The sequence below is a fragment of the Nelumbo lutea genome, chromosome 6, assembly GCF_056320005.1.
Source record: "Nelumbo lutea isolate HS-2025 chromosome 6, American lotus-T2T, whole genome shotgun sequence".
NCBI classification, from domain to species: domain Eukaryota; kingdom Viridiplantae; phylum Streptophyta; class Magnoliopsida; order Proteales; family Nelumbonaceae; genus Nelumbo; species Nelumbo lutea.
Window position 1 is genome coordinate 4,148,743 of NC_142689.1, and position 19,145 is coordinate 4,167,887.

The following is a 19,145-nucleotide window of genomic DNA, read 5'->3' on the forward strand; positions in this document are numbered from 1 at the left end:
ATGAACCACTTAGCTGAAACCTAACACATGCTTAAAGGGTGATGTGCCAAGCCAAAATGCAGATGTTCTAAACAGCCTCCTACTCTCCCATGCATATTATAGCTGGATCATGAAAAACTTCCTCACTGGATCAGCTGTTTGTGGAACCTCGACCTGATTTATCAACTAATGTAAATAAATAATAAAAGCTGCTCCTTGGAGCCTGACTGCATCACTCAAGACTAGTTTCTAACGGGTACTAGAACATAACCTGCCTGAACCAAAGGTAATCTTTCCAATCCCAAATCCACTGACAGTAGTTGATGCTCAACAAGAATGGAAATAGAAAACCAATCAAAATTTTCTGAACATAAATTCTTCAGCTCAAATGAAGCTAACAACATTGAAAGGCTGAAAAAAGGAATTTCAATATATGAATCTTATCATTCAAATTACAATATGTTAAATCTAGAGAAATGTTTATCAGAAAAGGAACACAGACATCCTTGAATTTATATCTAGCTTCTCTTTTTACCCCAAGTAAGTAGATTTTTTCTGGCTGGTGGATTCTTTTTTGGGTGAATTGATTCAACAATGGCTTCAATCTCTTCCTTTGCCCGTTCAAAGAAACCTGGGCCTTTGACTTCATTAATTGGGATGTTCTCATCTATATCATCACTTCTTCCATGAGTTTCCTTGTGATGGTGTGGTGATTTCTCAGAATGCACTATTGCTTCTATCTCTTCCTTCACTCTTTCAATCAGATTAGGTCCTTTTACATCTTTCTCTGGCAGGAATCTTATCATTCAAATTGCAATAATAAGTTAAATTTATACAAAATGTTTATCAGAAAAAGGAACACAAACATTATTTTTTTGTTTGTTTTTTTTTTTTTTGCTAGGCAAATAAAAAACATTCTTGATTTTATAGTTAGCCTCTCCTTTTACCCCAAGGGAGTAGAATTTTTCTGGCCGGTGGATTCTTTTTTTGGGTGAATTGCTTCAACAATGGCTTCAATCTCCTCTTTTGCCCGTTCAAAGAAACCTGGACCTTTGACTTCATCAATTGGGGTGTTCTCATCTATATCATCACTTCTTCCATGAGTTTCCTTGTGATGATGTGGTGATTTCTCAGAGTGTACTATTGCTTCTATCTCTTCCTTCACTCTTTCAATCAGATTAGGTCCTTTTATACCTTTCTCTAGCAAGACCAAAAAAAATATATATATATATATATATTAAGAATTTCTCCCGGCCTGGTTCCGTTCAAAGAATTTAAAGGATAGCGTGCTTGAGCAACAGGGAAATTTGCAATAAATTCAAGAAAAAAAATACTAAGCTAAATTAAGATGGGCTCTTAGAAACATGTTAAAAATTTGAGAATTTACAAAAAAAAAAAAAAAAAAAAAAAAAAAAAAAGATGAGGGATAAAGAGGATTTATAGTGATCAAAACAATGGCGGCAGTGCAGATGGAGTTAACAGAAATTGATAAAACAGACACCATAAATGGCGTAAAGGATTTACTCTTATAAAGGACATACCCAGATAGGAATAATATCATTTGGGCACAAACCTATCAGCTAGAACTTTGAGAAATCTCAAAATTCTCTAATCCATGGGAGAAACCAAGGGAAACAGGTAACTAATAAGGGAAAGAGGAAAAACTTTCAAAGTCTTTCTCTCAAGCCACCAAACCTTGTCGCCATGAGAATTCAAATGCAGTTTGATCAGATAAACAGAGAATCCACGATGAAATTCCAAAGGAAAAATGATGAGAAGGAATACCAGAGGAAGAATCTCCAGGCTCGGGTTTTCGGTCCGCCATTGATTTTTCCGCAGAAAGCTTCGGCCTGTTTTGGGATATGGGGCTGGCTAGTAGGCCTAGTAGTCCCCTAAATAATAGTAATATATTGAAGGCAAGTTGACAAAAACGTACTGCGGCGTAAAAACAACGGCACGCAGACTGCGCGTTTGGGGTTGGCATTCGGTTTATTCGGTTGAAAACCGAACCTAATAAACCGAATTTCTTATTCCGTTTTTTGAATAAAATCAATTTCCATTTATAAATATTGAGTTATCCCGCAATGAAATTCAGTTAATTCGTTTTTTTGTTAACCCGGTAAGTTGTCCATCGGCTCACCCATACGTGTCCTCCATCGGCTCAAAATTTGTGATCCGCTCCGTCCGCTGACCGGTTATCCAATATCAAGGGCTTGATTCAGCATCTTACGTAATTGACTTGAGGCCACCAAAGGTGGGGTCCGTGGGAAAAGGCTCGGTATGAATATGAATGAATCCATTCCAAACACCAATTAGCTTCATTTGGAACAGTGGATGGACCAGAAGCAAAGTGCTTATATTGCCTTTCAAATTTATTTTATTTTAAACTAGGGGTAGTATAGGTCTTTTAAAAATAATGCGATGGGCCGAGATAGGCCATAAAAGAAATAAACACTTATTGAATAAACACTTCATAATAACTCCAAAAATTTGTGATTCTCAAATAAGTGCTTATTCTCAGAACAAGCATTCTATCAAGAGTGAAAATGTGAGTCCCTTGTGGCCCTCTTCCGCAGGTGAAGATTTACCATGGTTCAAGTATCGAACTATCGATAGCTTTACCAGTAAGGGAAATTGTCTGAAAGTCGCTATGAGTTTTCAATATTTTTATACTCACCACAACTTTTCAAAATGTCTAAAACTCATCATATCAGTAAGTTTTTATTTTTCAAAACTCACATTCCGTTAGTGCACTTAGTGCACCGTTAATGCTTCTTAACAGAGGTGTCCATGTTAGCATAAATAACAAATTTCATGACCAAATTATCTTTGAATGGTGAGTTAGAAGAAAATTAGTCTTTTTCAGTTTTTGATTTTTTTTTGCATTTTTAATGTTTTGTTATAATTTCCAATATTTTTTTAATAATTTCTGTTTTTTACAATTTTCTATTTTCTACAATCTATAAATTTTCCTGTATATTTGTTATTTATTTACAATTTTTGTGTTCTCTATAACTTTTGGCGTTTTTCTACAATTTTAATTTCTATAGTTTCTATAATTTGAAAATAATTTTTTATATTTCTATGAAGGTTAAAACGGTAATATATTAACGCCCATTAGTTTGTTTAACGTCAAGTTAGTGACATGGTGAGCTTTGACATTTTGAAAAGTTGTAGTGAGTTTAAGAGAAATACTGAAAACTCATGGTGAGTTTTAGACAATTTCTCTTTTTCAAAATTTGGTTTTTGGAAAGATATTTAAAGAATCCAGCTCACTAGACCTCCCAACCACTATCTTTTTTTTTTTTTTTTAATCTATAACAATAAATCCTCTCTCTACATGAAAATGCAAAAGCCACCCTAACCCTAACTATTCTTTACACATTTGAGGATGGACAGGTTGGGTTAAGGGATTGGGTCTAGAACTCATATCTATTTTCTATTAAACAAGTAAAATAACATGAACAAATATTATAACATTCAACTATTAAATTAAACATATAAAAATCAAATAAACTATCAATTACACTTTGCATAAAACTCAAATCAAATTCAATTGCCAAATAGTACACATTCTTTCAAACAATATGGTGGTCGGGACTAGGAAGGATCAAATTTAGTTTAATACCACATCCTATTAGGCATCTCATATCCGTACAAATTGTAAAATTACAAAATGCATCCTCGTTTCAAAGTCCATTTCTCAATAAAAAAAAAAAAACCCACTAGGCGGATATGAACCCGATCAAGTCACCCTACCCGAACCGGGAGAGAGCAACCTGACAAAATATAAACAATTCTAAACCTTGAAGAAGCCAACTGGCCTATTTGGCAAACGAATTCCAGTTTTCTGCTAAAAAACTGTTGGCCATTCCAATTAGGGGTGGATTCGACCGGAACCGAGCTGAATAGTATAAAGTTCAAACTCGGTTCGAGACTGTTTTATAAGACTCGAACTTGATTCGGTTCAAGCTCAATTTTGAGAAAAAATATTTTATAAAAATAAAAAATATATATAAAAATATATATTTTATTTAATATTTAAAATTTTAAGAATTATAATATTTTTATTATTATATATATATACATATATAATCTAGCCGACTCATTTTTTAATTGAGCATGTGAATTGGGCTCGAGCTCAGCTCGAAACTCAATTGAAACTAAGCCAAACCGAATTCGAATAACTCCTGAAGAACTCGGCTCGTTGCCAGCTCTTTCCAATTTCCATGTATGATTCTGTTGTTGACTGACTTAGCCACTTGTCATTTCCATGAAATCGGTCTTACGCCATCGTTCACCTCCTTCTCTTATACTCATTTTAGATACCAATTTAGGGATGCAAACCAGACCAGATTCATATATTAAAAAGAAAAAAAAAAATCTACATTCAAAGTTCATACATACTCTACTCAAAAACTAATCCCACTCTAACTTTGTCAACAAGTTAGGTCATATCCCTTACAAAAAAACAAATTAATTATAATTTATTGTTCTAATTCCAATAAAAAAAGCCCCGACACGCCATCACAAAAGTCTTCCTATCGCCGAAGCTCCAGATAAAACGGGTTGTTCAATGACAGATCAAACCTAATTTAATCGTCTAAATCAGATGAAAATTTTTGTTTAACATTCCACATGACACACCCGAATGCATAGTGGGGGTCTCCACCAAGCCAAATACTTACTGTAATATTCTGTACGGAGTTTATATTAATAAATTCAACTGGAACTGACTTTACTATTGTATATAACGAATGGAATGAGTCGAATGCGGAATGACTCAACAAGTGTTAACCGATCATCTGGTATTCATTCAAATTAACAACGTTTCTGATTGGTCAATGTTTTTCTGGTAACATACCTTTTCGTTCCGTACCATACTAATTTGCATATCGCTGAGTTTTTTAGCTCATAAATCTCAATGAGGGTGAGTTTATTGGATCACGTCACGATACCATTTAATAGAATTCTGGAACGTCAGATTGGGATTTATACATTACATCCGTGCCTCGTGATGCGTGCCTTTTCACAGGGATAAAGTCGCGAAAAGTTTCCACTCATGTGACTGGAAGTGAGTACGCGTCAAGCAAGCAGAGTCAAGACAGCATTGACGGCTGTCAATAAATTGATTTCCAGTTTGTCGTTTGTGTCGGAATGAGTTATGTTGCTCAAGTGGAATTGTGGATGGCTTTTATCTATTTTTATTTTCTTTTCTTTCTGGTAATAAGTTGATGAATACTTGGTTCTCGTGATTGTCAACTTTCGCCTTCTTCTGTACGGTTTCACCTCTCTTTCTGTGTGAGAGTCTTCTGGCTTTTGACTTACTTTTATTTCATTTGTAGATTCTGTTGCTATATTCTCTTGGACTCTTTACCCTTAATTTCCCCATCTTCTGCAACTCCAGCGAGATTTGGTTCGGCTTTTTTTTTTCGGTTTATCAGAGGTACGTCTGTATCTTGGTTCTTCTGGAGCTAAGCTTCCATTAACTTCATTGCAGACACTGTTGAACAGGATTTCAGAAATGGGTCTTAGCTTGTTTTTCTTCTAGCTTGTTCTGCTTTTAGGTTAGGATGCAATGTTGCTTGTTTTCTTAGTTTGTGTTTTTCTTCTTTCTTCCTGGATAATGCATAGAATTATCCATTTCTTACTAAGAACACGTAAATTTGTGCTGGAGAAAAAAACATTACAGCATTCTGAGTTCTGAAATTTTGTGGCAGGTGCTCCTCTGAAGAAATTCTGGTAGGAAGTTTAATACTTTTACTGGTAAGAGCTAAAGTTCTCCACCATTAGAATTTCTTTCCTATTAGCAAGACAAATCATTTGCAGGATTAATTTAGGGAGAGCATATGCCATCATCATCTATACCTTTCTCCAACTATATGGGTTTGGCTACATGAACCTGTTCTGCTATTTCGGTCTGTTCAGTGCCATATCCACTGTTAAATTAGGGGAACATATGACTTATGCGATAAACATAATTCGAACATGTTTAACAGCACTAGCAGGACATTTATGAGCTTGTTTATGGACATTATAGAAATACACTCTGTTACTATCTTTTAGATTCTCTGGGTTAGCTGACCCAACATGATTGGGACAAAGGCTTTTATTGAGTCGAGTCCTATTCTCTAAGGTAGTTCTACAGGCTAACAATTTCATGTCAAGTATCCAGTATGCATTTTTTTGTGATAACAAAGAACTTATGTTCAATAAAGTACATTGTTGACAGACATGAGCAAGAACCAACTTATTGCTTAGCAAAACCTGTTGACCAGAGCGAAATCTTATATAATAGTTATTTCTGGTTTGGTAGAGACATCAGCTTGTGAGAGCTTCTTTAAACTATCCTCCAGATGCACCTTGGATGTTCATTTTTTTTGGACAATCTATGTTCTTGTACCTTTATTTTTCCAGATGAATGTTTAGTGATTTCAAAGTTTCCAACTTCAATATTTGAAATTTAGAATGATTGGCATGTTCCTCCTGGGTTGTACATATTTCATGAACTATTATTCTCTTGTGTTCTACACAGGATTGTAGAAGACGCTGAAGGAAACCTCTTGTGTTTGGTGACACTTGAATGCCTTTAAAATAAAATTTTGGGCATATAAGGATGAAAAGATGGCTTTATGGTTTGAAGGGGAAACAACTATCTCTCACTCTCGTTGCTATGGCTTGCACAACCATCCTTATCTGGGCATGGGAAAAAACGCCACTTCTCACCACATTGCTTCCACCTCAAAGCCTGATCTCAATTCCTTCTTCAGGTTAATATCCACTCACATATCATTTCCAATTAATATAATTTCTTTCATTTTTAATACTTGGATATATTTGAGGATGTAAGTAACAGAGTTAAGAGAATTAGACAATTTGACGTAAATATTAAACTATTAGTTTTGCTTTCTGGATGACAATTTTGACTTGAAATGAATTTAGAAACTACAGAAGGCATCCAAAACGGGCACTATATAACATTTACCATTGTGTTTTCTGCTGGTGGTGCAGAAATACTCATGGGCACACCTCTTGTGAGTGCAACATCTTCAAACTCAGATATTTATGTTAAGGAAGATTTATCATATGCAGAACCAAACAAAGAAACAATAACTGAGCATGGGGAACAAAGCTTCTCTGTGGTAACACCTACAAACATGAACTCTCCTGAAAAGAGTAAAACTGATAGTAATCCAAGTACACCCTCTTTTGAGAAGAAAGGTAGTATGTCTTATTTGTGCTTATAATTTTTGCTCTTTAGTTTGTCTAATTTCAACTTTGAGCAACTTTTGGGTTGATAATACCTATCTTTGCTTCATGCTTTATGCTTATGGTGATCAATCTGGATTCTTCAGTTCATAAGCAACTCTTGATTTGGACATAGTCCAGAATCATTGTTCTGGTACTTGGAGATTCCTAGTTATTTGGCCTGTTACTGTAAGATTGTTATCATAATCTCATAAGTGTCATTTGGGAATCGTCAAGAATGAAGGCTTCTATTTATTTTTCCATTAATTTAACAGAACACCTATTTGGATGGCCCACTGCATTCAGCTTGTTGTTGTGTCCAACATCAAAAGCAAAGATAATCATGAAACCCCTGATTCCATGTTAACCCTCTGGGTTTTCTTTTTGGTGCACAGAAATTTTACCAAATGCATTAAGGGAAGGGTTGACACTCAAACCAGGCCTAGAAGAAAAAGATGGATCTGAACAAGTGAAAAATGTCAAGGTAGTAGCAACAATGGTTCATAAAACCAACACCTCTTCTGTGAAGGGAAAGGATGATGGGAGTTCAGGGACTCTTGTGGAGGAGAAAGGTGAAGTCCTTGTTAATTAAGGAACATCTCTTAAACTGCTATTCTGTTATGGTGCTGTTTCTCTATAATGTTTGCTTGTGCTGGTAATTCGTTCTAGTTGGGGAAGCAGATTCATTCTGCAAATAATTTTGGTGTTATTTACATGTTACTTGCAGTATTTTATTTTTGTCCTTGGTAATTATTAAATGCTTTTGATCCAATGCAGCACCCTGTAATTATGCAAGGGGAAGATGGGTCGTGGACAATAAACGACCATTGTATTCTGGGTTTGGTTGCAAACGCTGGCTGTCAGAGATGTGGGCTTGTAGGTTGACCCAGCGCACAGACTTTTCCTATGAGAGTTTTCGATGGCAGCCAGAAAATTGTGAAATGCCAAACTTTGAAGAATCTAAATTTTTTAGAAGGTACCTTTTTGTCCCTTAAGAAGGATACAACTCTGAATTTCTCTGCAATGGAGGTCCTTTTGTAGAGTGATGCATTTAAAAATTGATATTTAGCTAGGAAACCTTGTCAGGATTTTCCTAACTCCAATGTATCTCTGGCTTATCACCATTTTAGGTATTCAGAAACATGACAGGTTCTAAAAGAAGTGTCATTTGAATGCTTAAGACCTAACCATGTGTCCCTTGGGTGTGTGGAAAGGCATTTATGGACAGTGAACCTCAGCTGCTTATCTGGTTGATTAGAGAAGCTATTCTGGCCCATAACCTGAATCCTGAGATTTGCTTACTTACTAATGGGCTTGTTAGACACGGTGGTGGTGTTGCTGAACCTCAGTTGATTTCCTTCTCTTATTTGATATTGTTGTTATTGAGTTGCATTATTTTGTAGCTTGAATTAGAACCCATGGTCTTTGTTTATTATTATTTTTTGGTGAAATTATATTTTATTCAATTTCTTGGATGGTGATATTGTACTCCAGAATGCAGGACAAGACTGTAGCTTTTGTCGGGGATTCACTGGGCAGGCAGCAGTTCCAATCGCTAATGTGCATGGTGGCAGGTGGCAAAGATAGACCAGATGTCATTGATGTTGGAAAGGAGTATGGTCTTGTCAAAGCTCGCCATGCTACACGGCCTGAGGGTTGGGCTTATCGGTTCCAAAGCACCAATACTACTATCCTCTATTACTGGTCTGCAAGCCTCTGTGATTTGGAGCCTCTTAATATCAAGGACCCAGCCACTGACTATGCAATGCACCTTGATCGCCCAGCAGCATTCTTGCGCCATTACCTTCACAGGTTTGATGTCCTGGTCCTCAACACAGGACACCATTGGAACAGAGGGAAGCTTAGAGCAAATAGGTGGATCATGCACGTTGGAGGTGTTCCCAATACAAATAGGAAACTTGCAACTATTGGAAGTGCCAAGAACTTCACAATATATAGTGTTGTCAAGTGGCTAGATTTGCAACTTCCAAAACATCCACAGCTTAGAGCATTCTTCAGGACTATTTCACCTAGGCATTTCTTCAATGGGGAGTGGGATTCAGGGGGAAGTTGCGAGAATACCACTCCATTGGCTGGAGGAAAGGAAGTTTTGCAAGAGAAATCCAGTGATTCTGTGGCTGAGGGGGCTGTGAAGGGGACAAATGTGAAGTTGTTGGACATAACTGCTCTCTCCAAGCTAAGAGATGAGGGCCACATTTCCAAGTACAGCATTAAAGCAACACCTGGTGTCCAGGATTGCTTGCATTGGTGTTTACCAGGCATTCCTGATACATGGAATGAGATACTCTTTGCACAATTATAGGCCAAATGACAGTTTCTCAGTCAAGTCTTCAAAAAAAAATCTCTGCCGGGGAAGGAAACATCTCAATCTCTTGAGAATACAGACCTGAAGCACTGGATATGATAAAACATTTGACCATAATGATGATCTATCCTCATATGTGGTGTTAAGAGGAGGGGTTTGGCACCCAATACTTAATTAGGTCCATTAAGGTCCACGAAATTATGGCCCATGGGATGTTCACGAGTGTTTGGGAACCACTTAGGATGAAATGGTCTTATTATATTTTCCCATTTCACTTGAGAGCACCGGTTCATCTGAAATGGAGCCATTTCATATTGTTGGAGAACATGTAAAATGAAACCTTTTGAGGTTTCAATAAATTTAAGTAATTACTATTTTTTCTCTTAAAGACCAAGTTGTGGCTTCAAATGAAACCTTCTTGTATATCTGAACACCCAATTGGTTTTCCATACTCTTTTACCCCCAAACAAATGATGCTCCATACTCTCTTCTGCAGATTGTTTTTCCTTCTTTACAGAACCTATTTTTTATAAGTACCTTCTTTACAGGACCATTTGAAAGATGAAAGCTGTTTGATTCTTTTGTGGCTTCTCTTAGAATGGAATTCTTTTTTCTGGATACATACCTAGTTTTTGGCCTCATTTTTGCACAAAAGGGTTGCTCTTGGACTTGAACCAACATTCTCATGCTTGTCAACCCAAGTTTTACCATTGCACCCCTGGATTAAAAGAAAGACAGAATAAATGATTCTTTTTATCTACTATGGTCTTAATTTTTTTCTCTGGTTATAGCTGCTATTTCCAGTACATTTTCCACCAGTGACACAATCTAGACTTAAAACTTAGATCCCTATCTTTTTCATCTCTTCCATGTGCCAAATTAGAACTCCTTTATTCTGTGCCACTAGAAATTCGCCCCCAATAACCTCTTGTATCAAAACTCAAAAGAAAAAGAAAAAAAAAAAAAAAACCAATGCTGAGCTGTTTGGACAATGTTCTCATACCACAGTTCCTTGATACTCGTTTTGATCACTGAGGAATTTCTTGGGCGTAACCCATAACAACTCTCTACACTCTTTAAGGAAACAGTTTAGTAGGAGATTTCCAGGGTAAAGCAGATAAAGCATTATAAACTTTTACTTGCTCCACGGGACTACACAACAGGAGTAGCCCATCCCCCAACCCTGGTGCAGGCAGGATTTGATCCCAAACCTGAGTTCAGATCTGCGCCCCACAGCACATTCCCACTGTGTATTGAGTACATCTCCCAATGATGACATCATCTATTCTAGTATATCCTCGGGAGATGTTCCCAATAAACGGCGAGGATGAGCTGTGGGACGTTGTGGGGCGCAGATGTGAAACCAGCAGGAGGCCATACCAACCAATCAGTTAGCACCTTGAAACTGTGACTAAAATTAGAGCCATGCTATCCTGTTCCCCAGTGTTACTATCTATTTAGTTTATTAAGTGCTACTACTTTTTGTATTAGAATCTCTATAATACATTCTTTCTAAAACCAAATGTTAAGATCAGGCAATAAAACATAAACTGTAGAGTACTGCTATTGGTTGCACATTAAATTTAAATCTTAATTCATCATATTAAAATCTGTTTATTTGATGTTTAATAAAATGTACTTTTATATTAATAAAGTATACTTACTAAATCATATATTTTGCTGAGTGCGTAGTAAATGCATTATAGATTTTACATAAAATCTAAAAAAGAAAAAAATTTAAATGAATAATAATTTCATAAGAAAATATTGTCCATGTGTAGATCTGTGAAATTTTATTTTAAGGAAACTCGACCTATAAAATTAAGCACATATTTCCCAATCAAATTATATAATTTTATCCAAATTATAACTATCGATTTGGACATTTTAAATGATTCCCAATATTCAGCCACAGATTTAAGCCGTAAAAATGATTGTGTCAAATTTCAACTGATGATCTGGATCGTCCAAATAGTATGCCAAGAATTTACCATTGATCCTGCGTACTCAAATGCCCAAGTTCAACTACTATCCGGAATTCTTGAAAAGACGATTTAAAAAAAAGAAGAGTATAGTTGGAATTCATGTCGGTGGGAACAATGCAAATGCAGTCTGCTAGTCTTCCTTCGACTATTTCAGTTTCGTTTACTTGTTTCTCAATTTTCTTCTCTACGAGACTACGATTTTTCTCTTCGCTCGCCCACTGCCCATCTCGTGATCGTTTTCTTGATACAGGTACTCTTCTTTTCTCTTGCTGTCTGAAGCTAAGCTTCTGTTAATCGAATCGATTCATCTAGTCACAAATTTCTTTTCTCTTTCCGGATCTTGCATACAATGAATTGTGCTTGATTGAAAACGCGTAAAACATATCCAGAAAATCATATTGCCGAGCCTTTAACCCCTGATCAGTAAATGGAATAATCCCAGCTAAGTTCGTATTGATTTCAATGTAGATATGTATGCCTTTTCTTAATTACAAACTGTTTTCTATTTCTCTTACTTTTCTGTCATACCAAAGACTATCGCACATCGAATGCTCACGGGCATTCAATGGGTGGGACATCTAGTACTAGTAGCGGGGCCGAGTTAAATGGTGGGCACTGACGCCATTCACAGTTTCACTCATACCCCAGGCTTGTTATAACACCAGCAGGGAGAACCTGAGATCTTGTGCCGTTGTGCGTGGTTTTCTTAAGATTGGAGTTCATTACCCATCTGACTTTATCCTTTAGATCCTCTAGGCATTTTCAAGCTACCCAAGATCTTGTGCATAACGAATTACAAATGTTTTGCAGTTGGGCCAAAGTCAGATTGGTACTTGGTACAACTAAAATCTATTATAATGGTTATAGCAGGAAGTTTGGAAATTGAAGCAGTCACAGAACGAGCTTGTTTTGTAGGCTTTCTCAACAATCTCATCGTGATAGACGTTATGCTGGTTGCATTTTGCCATAATGTGCCAATACAAACATAAACTTCAAAAGTTAGAAGGCCTTTGGAATAGTTTCATTTTATGCCCGTTGCATTTCATCATAATTAGCAACACAATACCCTAAGGCTTTCTGCCAGATACCCATTGGTAGAGATAATGTTGATGAGGGGTTTAAGTGTTTTACTTTTATTACTAAAAAAGTTGCTGCAATTAGGATGCAACAAGTCAGAAAAGTTTCCTCTGCCTTTTCACTTTTCCATGTGCCACATCAGAGAGGTGGCATTTCTGCAACATCCCCTGATTATAGAATTGGCAAAATGACGATTCATAGATAAACATCATGAGAGAAGGGGGTTGTGCCCCTTTAATCTTTATGACCATTTGAGTATAAACACTGAACAAAACAATGGACATAAAAATGCAGCTACGCCAAATACCTTTCTGGAAATTTGATTGATGTGGGTCACATCTGGTGAACTTAACCCTGTGAGTGTGCATTTGTCATTATCTTGGGGAAATTCAGACTGTAACTTGGAACACCCACTGTTGCCAAACCTCAAAATTACATTCTGTATCTGAAATTTTGAATACCATGGATAAATTTTAGTGCTCGTTTAGGTGACTTTTGAGTGGCTCTACAGATGTGTGTCAATGTTTAAAGTAAAAAATAGTAGTTCATTGGCATGTTCTTTTTTTTTTCCAAATTTTCTGACTTTGTCGTCTGTTCCACAGAGAATTGCAGAGAAGGATAAAGAAAACCGTGTGACTTTGATAACTCCTAAACGCTTTTAGTTTCTTGTATTGGTGCATGTAAGGATGAAAACAAGCTTTTATGGATCAAGGGTGAACTTAATCCTGTGAGTGTGCATTTGTCATTATCTTGGGGAAATTCAGACTGTAACTTGGAACATCCACTGTTGCCAAACCTCAAAATTACATTCTGTATCTGAAATTTTGAATACCATGGATAAATTTTAGTGCTCGTTTAGGTGACTTTTGAGTGGCTCTACAGATGTGTGTCAATGTTTAAAGTAAAAAATAGTAGTTCATTGGCATGTTCTTTTTTTTTTTCCAAATTTTCTGACTTTGTCGTCTGTTCCACAGAGAATTGCAGAGAAGGATAAAGAAAACCGTGTGACTTTGATAACTCCTAAACGCTTTTAGTTTCTTGTATTGGTGCATGTAAGGATGAAAACAAACTTTTATGGATCAAGGGGCAAACAGCTCTCTCTTACTCTTGTTGTTTTGATTTGCACAACCTTCCTTATATGGGCATGGGAGAAAACCATACTTGGCACCACATTCTTCCCACTTCAAAACTGGTTCGTGATGCCCTCTTCAGGTTTGTCTCCACTTAGATCTCACATTTATTTGACATGTTTCATTTCAGTTTCAGTTATTGCTTTAGTTAATACTTTGATATGAAGGAGGGCTCATTGAATGAATTAAGAGAATTAGAAAATTTCAGTTCAGGTAAATAGTAAGCAACTGATTTTGTTTGCTGAGAAAAAAGGTTCTGATTTAATGAACTTAGGAACTATAGAAGTAAGAAAGTTAACCAAAATGGCATCTACATATCTTTGCCTCAACTTTGGGTAATGGATTTTATGTTGATGGTACAGAGATTGCGCATGTGGTAAGCTCAGCATCTTCAAAACCAGATACTTTTACAAAGGAAGATTTATTGTATGCAGTAACAGATGAAGAAGCTAGGACTGAAAACATGGAACAAGCTTTCAGTGCAGTTGCACCATTGGGGTCTGCAAACATAAGCTCTCTTCAGAGTAGTAAAATTAATGGGAATTCATCAACACTCTCTGTGGAGAAGAAAGGTAGTGTAGTTTTATATTTTATTTTTTGTTCTGTTAGTACTTTTTACTCTTGGGTTCCATTATCATATCTATTTTACTACTTAGAGCAATTCGATAATGGTCCCATGTCTTTAGCTTATGCATTTTGCCTATGGCAGCCAATCTCTACAACCTGTTACTTTTGATACTTTTTTTTTAACCATAATCTGGTCAACGCAATTTGGTATTTGTCAAATGCCAGGGTTCCTTCTTTATTAGTTCAGTTTACCTGTTTGGAATTTTTTTTAGTACTAGGCTCACCATTATGTTCAACACCAAGAGCCTAACTCATCATGGTTATTTTGATTACATTATATACCTTTTTGATTTCCCTGTAGTGCCACAGAATTATTGTCAAATATGCTAGGGGAAGGGATACCTCTCAAACCAGGCCCAGAAGGATAAAAAGAACCAAACAAGTGTAACAAATATCAACAGAATTTACAACAGTGAATTCCAAAACCACAAACTATTCTTTGAAGTGAAAAGATGATGGGGAACCAACAATTATTCTATAGGAGAAAGTTGTGAATTGTTTATTTCCATATTCTCCATATTTTTTGACTGTCTTGATGACAAGAATGTCCCATAAGGTTCTGTTAAAGTGGTGTTATTTGCCCACGAAACATATGGTGCATATACTTATAAATCCAGACTATCCAAACAATCAATTAACTCTTTTATATGATGTGACTTTTTCAAAAAAAATAAAAAACAAACAAAAGAAAAGCTCTTTCATTTGTTGCAGTTACAGTATCAACTTTCTGGTGTTATTAAGGCTGCATTTGGTTTGGTAGAAGTAGTAAGAAATAATTTAAGCACCAATAATTTAACAGTGGTTATGGCTTTAAATAGAACTGATTGGCAAAACAGGATTCATGTAGCTGACATATAGTTTAGATAAGGCAGGGATGATGATAATGATGGTTTGGTTTGATAGAAAATAATAGGGACACAGAAAGTTGAGGGAAAATTCTCAAGGAATTTCACAGAATTTCTTAATAACTTTTCCTCTACTTTTTGTATTGGTTTCCCTGTCTTTCCCTTCCTTTCCCTAAATTTTCCTTCAAACCAAACATAGCCTAATTGTATGAGAGTACTTCCTGACGTTCTGTTAAGTCATAAATAACTAAGAGATCCATTCAAGAGTTGAGAGTTTACCATTCGTGTTATAGGATACTTGGAATGACTACAACTTGCAAACTTGCTGTTCCTATATATTGAGGTCTACTTACTCTGCATAGCATAAAATACATGTTTTTATTATGATATCCTAATCCTGTTTTGGTCATGTTATCCTTTCAGCTGTAATAGACTTTAACAACCAGACTCCTGTTATTATCTATTGAATTGATTTTTGTCATATTGCCAAATTGGTTTTCTTGAGGAAATAGGTATTCTGAAACCTTTTCTTGGTCTTGCTTGGTTTACTTGGTAATTTGTTCAAGTAGGCGCAGCATGATTTATGCCTGAATTATTTTTATTTAATTATCTATATGACATATGCATCTTGTGGTATTTACTTCTTACTTATTAGTAATTTACCTATGTACTTCTGCAGCCTGTAATTATGCCAAGGGAAAATGGGTTGAGGACAATGGACGGCCACTATATTCTGGGTTTGGTTGTAAAAAATGGTTGTCAAAGATGTGGGCTTGTAGGTTGAACAAACGCACAGATTTTTCCTACGAGAACTTCAGATGGAAGCCAGATAATTGTGAGATGCCAGATTTTGAAGCATCTAAATTTTTGAAAAGGTATAACATCTCCCCCCCCCCCCCTCCCCCCCTCCCCTTAGGAATGGAGAGATTAAGTTTTGCAGACTTCATTTAGGTCACTGTAGGGAGATGGACATGCTATTTAACATTCTAACTAGGGAACCTCCTATTCCATTACCTTATCAAAATTTTCCAGCTCCAGTGCATAGGTGATCTATCTCATCCTTTTATGTGATCAGAAATATAGCTTGTTTTCTAGAAATAGAAAATCCTTTGCATCATTAGGATCCTATAATTTTTTTCCCTCGAGTCAAGAGTGCATTTTGGAAGGTCACTTTACTTATTGTTGGGTGAATGGGAGAAACTACTGGTGTCTTGTGGAGATTATCCCATTTTCAGTAGAGAGGCTAGAGTCGTAGCATCTAGATTGAATATTCATACTTCGGATTCAAAATTGGTTCAACTCTTTTTTGGATGACTTTGATGGGCAGGATGTGGTTGGATCTGAGTTGGTTCTATGCTTATTTTTAATGCAGTTAAATGTCTGGTTGGATCTGAGTTGGTTCTATACTTATTTTTAGTGCAGTTACAATGTCATAGACCATGCTATCTATGACACATGCATTCTTTTATAGTTACTGCTATGCATTATGCTGTTTTCTGAATGAGGAACTATGTTCTATGTTCTCTTCTGCCATGTTTCAGTCCCATTAGTGTTTTCTATGATTTTGTTTTGTTTTGTTTTTTATTTTTTAATTTTTTTAATTTTTTATAGTTACTGGTTTGCATTATACTGTTTTCTGAATGAGGAGTTATGGTCTATGTTCTCTTCTGTTCTGATTTGATGGATGTTGATGTTTTATTCCAGAATGCAGGACAAGACTGTAGCTCTTGTTGGGGATTCATTGGGCAGGCAGCAGTTCCAATCACTAATGTGTATGCTGACAGGTGGCAAAGAGAGGCCTGATGTCATGGATATTGGAAGGGAATATGGTCTTGTCAAAGCTCCCGGTGCTAAAAGGCCTGATGGTTGGGCTTATTGGTTTCAGGAAACCAATACTACTGTCCTCTATTACTGGTCAGTTTGCCTCTGTGATGTGGAGCCTCTTAACATCACTGGTCCCAATACTGAATATGCTATGCACCTTGATCGTCCAACAGCATTCCTGCACCGGTACCTTCACATGTTTGATGTGCTGGTCCTTAATACAGGACACCATTGGAACAGATGGAAGCTTACACAAAACCGCTGGGTCATGCATGTTGGTGGTGTGCCTAATATGAAGTTCACAGATATTGCAGATGCCAAAAATTTCACAATCTATAGTATTGTCAAGTGGCTAGACTTGCAGCTCCCAAAACATCCACAGCTGAGGGCCTTCTTCAGGACTATTTCACCCAGGCATTACTTGAATGGGGATTGGAATTCTGGGGGAACCTGTAATAATACCACCCCACTGGCTGGAGGGAAGGAAGTTTTGCAAGACAAATCCAGTGATCCTGTAGCTGAGGGGGCTGTGAATGGCACAAGTGTTAAGCTTTTAGACATAACTGCTCTCTCCCAGCTGAGAGATGAGAGCCACATATCCCAGTATAGTATTGAATTTCCACCTGGTATCCAGGATTGCTTGCATTGGTGTTTACCAGGCATTCCTGATACATGGAATGAGATCCTTCTTGCACAGCTCTAGGCCATATTAGCATTGATGATGAAGCCTTCTAATAGAAATGTTGTCTGCCTTGGAGATACCTCAATGTCTATGGAACCAACCAGAAGCACCAGATTGACCGACTGACCACAAGGATTATCTATCCCCATAGGTGGTGCCAAATCAGGAGATGGAAACCACTCAAATGGGATGTTTGTCTTGTATTTGAGAGCACATATTCACCATCTAAAATGGAGTCATTTCTTCTTGTTAAGAAAATATATTAGCAAGGACAGCTCCAGAGTTGCAATGAGTGAAACTCGTTATAATTACCTCTGATGAATTGAAATGACTCCAATTTAGATGAGGATGTTGTGTGTTCATGTTATTAAAAGCTAATCTAAAAGGATTTCATTTCATGTCATCCAAATTCTCAATTGATTTGTTAGTCGTTTCCTGCTTACTCCATAAACTGCTCCTTTGGCCCACTCAGCAGATTCTGTCTTATAGAACCTGTTATATTTGCTTCATTGTCTAGTTGTACCTCACTAGCACAAGTACCACTGGGAGTAGGTATTCTTTGAAGTCAAGTTTGCCTTCCAATTACTACCTTGCATCAGCGGAGCCAGCTTGTACATGGGAGTAGACAGAATTGAGTCAATTGATTTGTCAGCAGTTAATTAATGGGTAACAATTAGTTCAAGGTAATCTTGTTTGCATGATGAACACCTCTCATAAATAAGAAATCTTATGGGACCATTTTAGACTCTTGTATGATCATATAACCAGTAATTCTCCCTTCCTGTTTTCCCTTTTCATTCATTTGGTTATACATGTACAGGAAGCAAACTTTGTATTCGACCAAGTGTATAGAAGACATTCTCCAATTTGTTGTATCATACACTGGATAATCCATGCTTTTATAAGAGTAACCATGGCCTATTAGTACTGATTTCTATTACTATTTGTATTTATTTCATTATGAAAATTGTTTTTGGTGTGATTTAGAATCTCTACACAGGAAGCTGGTAGGGGTACAACTTGGGTCAGGTTGACCTGGGAATTTCTTAGTTTTTCTAATGGGCCCGAAGGTCCTGAACCCTATCCCGAGCCTGATGTAAATGCCCGACTTGAAGCTCTAGAAGCAGGGAACCTATGTCGAATGGGTCAATCCCTCGGTGTTCATCCATCAGGGAGAAAGAGATCCGATTCAGGTGATTGAGCATCAACAGGCCAACTGCCCAAGAAATGGTTGTCCGGTCTGTTCATGAGAGGACATGCGACCCAATTCACCAATATACCTGCAACATAGTTTTCATTAACTCAAATTGTGTCAGGAGCTCACTTTCACTCCTCTTCTGAAGGAGAAAAATACTTCTTTCGACAGTAGATAACATGGCAATGTGGCTTTGTCATCCACAGTTAAAAGGAGCATTGACTTGA

At 36.8% G+C, this 19,145-nt stretch overlaps 3 protein-coding genes across 5 annotated transcripts; 2 read left to right on the top strand and 1 right to left on the bottom strand.

Annotated features, from left to right (window-relative positions):
* Positions 1-382: 382 nt before the first annotated feature.
* On the bottom strand, positions 383-1,909 carry LOC148846914 (uncharacterized). Its single transcript, XM_088950304.1, has 3 exons — positions 1,765-1,909; positions 927-1,179; positions 383-777 (listed from the first exon to the last, which is right to left on the bottom strand). Exons 1-3 carry the CDS (start codon positions 1,802-1,804, stop codon positions 498-500), a joined length of 573 nt encoding a protein of 190 aa, XP_088806430.1. The 5' UTR covers positions 1,805-1,909; the 3' UTR covers positions 383-497.
* A 3,266-nt stretch (positions 1,910-5,175) lies between these two features.
* Positions 5,176-9,941, top strand: LOC148846915 (protein trichome birefringence-like 16). 3 transcript variants are annotated; one of them, XM_088950748.1, is made up of 7 exons: positions 5,176-5,425; positions 5,700-5,745; positions 6,515-6,749; positions 6,991-7,200; positions 7,623-7,799; positions 8,005-8,203; positions 8,722-9,941. In XM_088950748.1, exons 3-7 carry the CDS (start codon positions 6,596-6,598, stop codon positions 9,548-9,550), a joined length of 1,569 nt encoding a protein of 522 aa, XP_088806874.1. In that variant the 5' UTR covers positions 5,176-5,425; positions 5,700-5,745; positions 6,515-6,595; the 3' UTR covers positions 9,551-9,941. The 3 variants fall into 3 exon arrangements, with proteins under 3 accessions (XP_088806874.1, XP_088806875.1, XP_088806873.1); XM_088950749.1 differs by having other exon boundaries at positions 5,281-5,425; positions 6,991-7,035; positions 7,620-7,799; XM_088950747.1 differs by lacking the exon at positions 5,176-5,425 and adding an exon at positions 5,480-5,546.
* A 1,707-nt stretch (positions 9,942-11,648) lies between these two features.
* On the top strand, positions 11,649-18,661 carry LOC148846916 (protein trichome birefringence-like 14). Its single transcript, XM_088950750.1, has 6 exons — positions 11,649-11,788; positions 13,218-13,342; positions 13,590-13,827; positions 14,108-14,317; positions 15,897-16,092; positions 16,922-18,661. Exons 3-6 carry the CDS (start codon positions 13,674-13,676, stop codon positions 17,742-17,744), a joined length of 1,383 nt encoding a protein of 460 aa, XP_088806876.1. The 5' UTR covers positions 11,649-11,788; positions 13,218-13,342; positions 13,590-13,673; the 3' UTR covers positions 17,745-18,661.
* Positions 18,662-19,145: the final 484 nt, after the last annotated feature.